The sequence below is a fragment of the Salvelinus fontinalis genome, chromosome 5, assembly GCF_029448725.1.
Source record: "Salvelinus fontinalis isolate EN_2023a chromosome 5, ASM2944872v1, whole genome shotgun sequence".
NCBI classification, from domain to species: domain Eukaryota; kingdom Metazoa; phylum Chordata; class Actinopteri; order Salmoniformes; family Salmonidae; genus Salvelinus; species Salvelinus fontinalis.
Window position 1 is genome coordinate 23,337,799 of NC_074669.1, and position 6,291 is coordinate 23,344,089.

The 6,291-nt window shown below is 42.4% G+C and overlaps 1 protein-coding gene across 1 annotated transcript; it reads right to left on the minus strand.

Annotated features, from left to right (window-relative positions):
* Positions 1-222: 222 nt before the first annotated feature.
* Positions 223-5,742, minus strand: prdx6 (peroxiredoxin 6). The gene is made up of 5 exons (XM_055922881.1): positions 5,568-5,742; positions 2,758-2,914; positions 1,118-1,264; positions 853-999; positions 223-645 (listed from the first exon to the last, which is right to left on the minus strand). Exons 1-5 carry the CDS (start codon positions 5,657-5,659, stop codon positions 520-522), a joined length of 669 nt encoding a protein of 222 aa, XP_055778856.1. The 5' UTR covers positions 5,660-5,742; the 3' UTR covers positions 223-519.
* Positions 5,743-6,291: the final 549 nt, after the last annotated feature.

Sequence of the window (6,291 nt, forward strand, 5' to 3'; positions counted from 1 at the left end):
GCTTCTTTCCTTCAGTGAGGTCAACACTGATCTGCAGATTAGATGTGATCGGTGCAACTTTTTAAAACAATTCAAGTGAAAGCAAAGTTAACATTCAGTTACTGGAAGGAAGGATGCATTTTCTAACTATTGAAGCAGAACTAATTATATATATATATATATATATATATATATATATATATATATATATAAAACCACCAAAAAAACCACCCCCTCCCACAGTGGTCTTCCAAAAGTGTGTTTATTGGGGTAGTAACACCGTACAATGCTAAGTTCAAGTCAAAGCCTTGCTCCTCAGAAGACATTACTATGAATGGATTAATGGATGCTTACTGAATATGGAAGTAATGAGATACTTTAATTAGTGCATCTAAACCTACAATACTCTTGAAGGGATGATTGGCTACACTATAAGTCCTCTAACGATAGGACTATTATGTGTTGATACTTTGGCAGTGGGCCTATCTGGGCTTTGGGTTGTGTCCGGGACGACCCCCCCCCCCCCCCCCCCCCCGAGGCTCAGGGCTGTGTGTAGCGGAGGTACTTCTTTCCAGAAGGCAGCTCTTTGGTGGTGACGCCATTGGGGAAAAGTTCAGCGGCCTCTGCATCGGAGAGAGAGGGAATAACCATACACTTCTCACCAGGCTGAGAGAGCGAGGGAGGGAAAGAGAAAAATATTAAGTAAAACAACAATATGGCACATAGTCTCCACTCTCTCCAAAATCTAAGTTAGTCAGACGTTTCAAGTGGTCTAATATCAAGATGTGAGAGACTAACTTTCAATCAACAGGGGTGTGTGTGTGTGTGTGTGTGTGTGTGTGTGTGTGTGTGTGTGTGTGTGTGTGTGTGTACCTTCCAGTCCACAGGTGTGGCCACCTTCTTGAGAGCAGTGAGCTGCAGAGAGTCGATGACACGGAGCAGCTCGTCAAAGTTCCTTCCAGTGGTGGCAGGGTACAAGATCGAAAGCTTCATCTTCTTATCTGGACCAATCACAAACACCTGGGGGAGTGACCGAAGGAGAGGGGTCTTATAAACAAACACCAATTTGAGCTTCATTTTCTACAGCAAAAATGTTGCAGTTTACATCTCCTGGATGTGTCTGTGACCTCATACTCACACAGCGTGCAGTGAGGGGAATGCCATCCTTGTCAAGCTCATCAGGGTCCAGCATGCCCAGCTGAACTGAAAGCACCCTCTTATCATCAGCGATGATGGGGAAGGGCAGGGGAGAGTCCGCACCATCACTGTTAAACGCCATCACATCCTACAGACAGAGGGAGAGAGGTCAGGGGTCAGCGATGATCAGCAAGGGCAGGGGACCGTGTCACCTTTACTGGCTGTGATTTTCATCAGTGACGTCTTTAGACTTCACAACTGGTAGTAGAGTAAAAGTGTCCTTGCTTTGCTCAGTAACTCACTCTCCCGTTTTCATGATGTGAACTACAAACAGCAGAATCAGTGACTATATGTAGTATAATCTACAGCAATGAGAACTATAATCTGTAAAGAACCTGACCCTGTGACGACCACGGACTCTGATCTGAGTGACTCAGATCAGGGGTTTCACAGACAACAGTCAGGGTGACTGGGTTAGAGCAGGTTGTGGCCAGAGTGAATATTATTGTAAAAAGGGGCCATTAGTCTGGACGGTTATATGTTTTCAGTTGTAGAGAAGTGTTAAAATGGTAGAGATAGTTACAGTGTTCACAGCAGCAGTATTAATCTCTTGTGGAAAGATTCTGTGTGTAAACAGAGAGAATCTGTTGGGAATGAATGGGTGTGTAAAATAAGAGCAGCAGTAGTTCCGGTGTTTGGGTTTTTCGTCAGTGGTTATTTGGACAGATTTCACAGGTTTCAGCATCTTTCGAATTCCGGAAGGGGAGGGTATATTCGGCCCGTAACTTTCAAAGAGCGAAGGTGAAGAACCTCATTCCAGCTCCGCTCCTTTTTCTAGCATTTCTTGATCTCTTCTCTTAACGTGGATGGACCCAGAACTTAAATCTAGCAGCTGACCAATTACGTGAGACTTTAGTTCTGGGTTAACCGACATTACAGAAGTATAGACAGCAGTGTAATGGCTGGTGTGGTCTAATCAAAAACTGGACATCAGACAAAACTAATACTCCTCACTGTGGGAAGGAAGGCTGCCATTAGTCACACAGGTTCAGCCAGAGGTGGGTGTGTGTGTATATAAGGAGAGGGGGTGGGATTAATTAGTTCAGTGAACTTCAGGGATTAACTTTTCATCCACAAAAACTTGTTGAGAACTTGAGGGGGTGGTGCTTCTGTAACCTAGCAATCAAGCCATGGTTCCAATCACCAATGCCCCAGTGTAAGACTTGAGAACTTGGCAGTCCAGAGGAACTCGTTCCCCTGTTGGGCCCAAGAGAGGCCTTTAAGGGAGGTCAAACATTCAGTACTTGCAGATAGAAATGTAATGAAAAGCTAACACTATTCCCTGTTATACTTGACAGACAAACATATCTGTTCTACACAATATATTTCTGTAGAGAAATGGCCATCTGTGAATGGAGTTGAGATGGAGTGTAACAGCTGTGCAGACTAAAGCAGTCTCAGGGGGATTACACAGGGTATGTGTATGCATGCAATATTGATTTAGACATGGCTGACAGCGTTTAGATATGGTAGTAAACCTGTGTGAGAGATGCCGTCCATATGGTAGTTATGCAATGTACAGGAATGTGCTCTACATTTGAACCACATAGGCAATGGATGCAGAGAGAGGGGTAGACAGACCTTGCTCCAGACCAGGTGGTCGGCCACACTGTCGATGGACAGCGCGATCATCTTGACGTTGCGTTTCTTGAACTCATTGCTGATCTTGGCAGCACAGGCCAGCTCTGTGGTACATACTGGAGTAAAGTCCCGGGGGTGGGAGAACAGGATTCCCCATCTGGAGGAGAGGAGAGTAAGGCTCTGCTGAGGAAAACATTAGGCTAGACAAGTGCGAGTTTTATTTAATCAGTTCACTTTTACTAAATGAGAGGCAGAGTGTCGCCATCTGACTATGTGAGGGAAGGTGGAAGGAAAGACTGAAAATCATGCGACTAGTCTCTGGAATGTGTGGTTGACCAATGATGCAACAATGTATGGCAGAGAGTGTGAAGAAAAGAACAGGACAACTAGAGGTTCTGTTTACGGATGCGTTGTAGAACCACACCTTTTTAGCGTCATAGTACTTCCAAATAATAGAGACGTGGTCATGGAATACAAAAGCAAGCCCTCTAAACATTGCTCTCCTCCTTTCCCCCACCACTCATTGTGTCAGACTGGGACAGTAAGGAGGTTAAAAAAAAATATCCAAAGAGCAACAAGTATTCTTCTGTAGGACAATACAGTTATTGAATGTTTTTTACTGAAGTACCACAATCACTTGCGCATCATTCTGTATTATGGCAATAGTTTATAAGAAAGTGTATTAAACCCGTTGCACCAGAAACAGAGCAGTAGCAACCACCAGTGTTTGAGTGGGGGACTGTTGGGGTGTTGCAATAACAGAATAATCTCGGGCTAATCTGCACTGAGTGCCAACACATCAAAATGAGAGGCTTTTAGCTACAGAGTAAAATAAATAACTACCCTAACAAAACACAGTAAACCAGTTTATCTTGAGATTTGTATAAGTTTCAAGTTACATTCTTTCCTCTACCACTCCTCCTCTCTCCCATCCCTCAATATTGGACCACAGCAATGGCAGTAGAAAAACTAAAATAATTTACTCTGTTCGGTAGAAACTTAAATCCCCTTGGGGGAAGTTGAACTTGTGTCTAGTTCTGCAAAATCATTTAAACTGCTGCAGGAAATGCTCGAGTCCCCTCTGGCTGCACCACACACATGGCTTTGCAAAGCCAAAGATATGCAATATAATAATGTGTGTGTGAGAAAGAGCACCCCCAATCTACCATGTTGGAGGGTCCTTCCCCTGTGCCAACCGTTACCCCTTTATATTCTTCTATTATTTAACTATAGCCATCATGAATACTGAAGTAAAAGCATGGCCCATGTTAATGATTGAGCTATAAAAACACTGGAATACATTAGGTATAATTGTGCTGTGTTTGGTCAACTTTTGATAGCACTGCTCCTCCACTTTGGAAGAGTTTGTTGGATCATGCTTATGTAACGGCCAAACCTTTGACCAAGCCAACTGTTTGTCTGGATGTGCGCATGAGTGAGACGTACACTACCGTTCAAAAGTTTGGGGTCACTTAGAAATGTCCTTGTTTTTGAAAGAAACTTTATTTTTTTTAATCAGAAAAACAGTGTAGACATTGCTAATGACTATTGTACCTGGAAACTGCAGATTTTTTTATGGAAGATCTACATAGGCCCATTATCAGCAACAATCACTCCTGTGTTCCAATGGCACGTTGCGTTAGCTAATCCAAGTTGATCATTTTAAAAGGCCAATTGATCATTAGAAAGCCCTTTTGCAATTATGTTAGCACAGCTGAAAACTGTTGTTCTAATTAAATAAGCAATAAAACTGTCCTTTAGACTAGTTGAGTATCTGTAGCATCTGCATTTGTGGGTTCGATTACAGGCTCAAAATGGCCAGAAACAAAGACCTTTCTTCTGAAACTTGTCAGTCTATTCCTGTTCTGAGAAATGAAGGCTATTCCATGCGAGAAATTACCAAGAAACTGAAGATCTCATACAACGCTGTGTACTACTGCCTCTAACCAGACTAGAAAGAGTGGGAGGCCCCGGTGCACAACTGAGCAAGAGGACAAGTACATTAGTGTCTAGTTTGAGAAACAGATGCCTCAATAGTCCTCAACTGGCAGCTTCATTAAATAGTACCCACAATCCTCCAGTCTCAATGTCAACAGTGAAGAGGCGAATCCGGGATGCTGGCCTTCTAGGCAGTGTTCAGTGTCTGTGTTCTTTTGCCATCTTAATCTTTTCTGTTTATTGGCCAGTCTGAGATATGGCTTTTTCTTTGCAACTCTGCCTAGAAGACCATCCCGGAGTCACCTCTTCAATGTTGACATTATATTTGTACTTGGGAAGAAAAAAAATATTAAAGAAAAAAAAAGTTTTATTTTTGGTCGATTTTACAATACTAAACATTGCTATCTGGAAACCTGGTCAAGAGTGTATATGTTAAACAGGAAGGATTTATATACAAATCAAATGTGTCTGAAATAGTGTTTGAATGTGGATTGTGGACAACATATTTTGTAACAAACCGTTGTATAAGCCCACGATGCACGCGTGAAGCCTCGCCTACAGTAATGTTCGAATTATTAAGAGCTGATCTGGGATCAGAGCTTCGCTTTCCATATGAAACTGGTCCTGGACCGGTGATTAGCGACTATAATTACCATCATGTTATATGACACTTGTGTCTTCAGTGTATGACTAATTTCACGCTGAGCTCGTGGCAATGGACATTCAACCAAGTCTGTTATAGTCGTTACACAAACACACCATCAGTAAATTATTAGGCTACTGTTTTCAATTGAGTACGCTGATGCAGTGCCGATACAAAGTAATAGCAGATGATCACACCGACTTGTTTAGCCTACAAAAGTAGCACTTACGAGTTTCCTAAGAAGTCATGGAATTTGATCTTGCCGATGGTTGTCTCAGCTTCGAAGTTAGGGAACACGTCTCCTAGCAGTATCCCAGGCATGGTTCTCTTTCCAGGGCAAGGTGACGAGTATTTTTTTTCTTCTTCGGTGGAGTTTCACGGCGGGTTGCATCCAATATTTATGGTGCATTACCGCCAACAACTGTACAGGGGTAAAAGGGAAACGTAAGCAAACTAAACCAAGCTAGGTAGAGCCAAGCACAAGCTAGCGATATCCTATTGGCCCGTTCTATCATATATCTACATTTTTCCGTGAGCCAATAGGCGCGTATGCAATAAGTCAATTCGCCTTTGCACTCCTAAACAACGGGATTTTATAAAACTTTGCCAAAGGGTAAAGTCTGAAAAACTTAGCCCACTATGTTTATAACATATTGTAGTATTAGGAATATAAAACAGTATCAAGATCAAATGTTTAATCGATGAGAAAATATGTAGAATGTCGGCCAAAATCCATCTCCTCTCGCCTTCGGCCACTGGCGGCCACTGGGCTTCATAGTATATGAAAAACCAACATCTGGCTGTAAGTTTTGTTCATAATAAGGCCCACACACATTTACAATGCAGTAAAACTTAAAATAAACGCAGTCTCAAATAGCCGCCTGTCCCTTTTAATAACAGGGCAACGGCACACATTTTAGCAAATAAAACTCTGTTTCAAATAAACACAAGGT

Coding starts and splice junctions, on each gene's coding strand:
- prdx6 (XM_055922881.1), bottom strand. CDS start 5,659: ATGCCTGGGATACTGCTAGGAGACGTGTTCCCTAACTTCGAAGCTGAG. Junction 2,915..5,567: donor CATGACTTCTTAGGAAACTC/GTAAGTGCTACT, acceptor CCTCTCCTCCAG/ATGGGGAATCCTGTTCTCCC. Junction 646..852: donor CCACACCTGTGGACTGGAAG/GTACACACACAC, acceptor TCGCTCTCTCAG/CCTGGTGAGAAGTGTATGGT.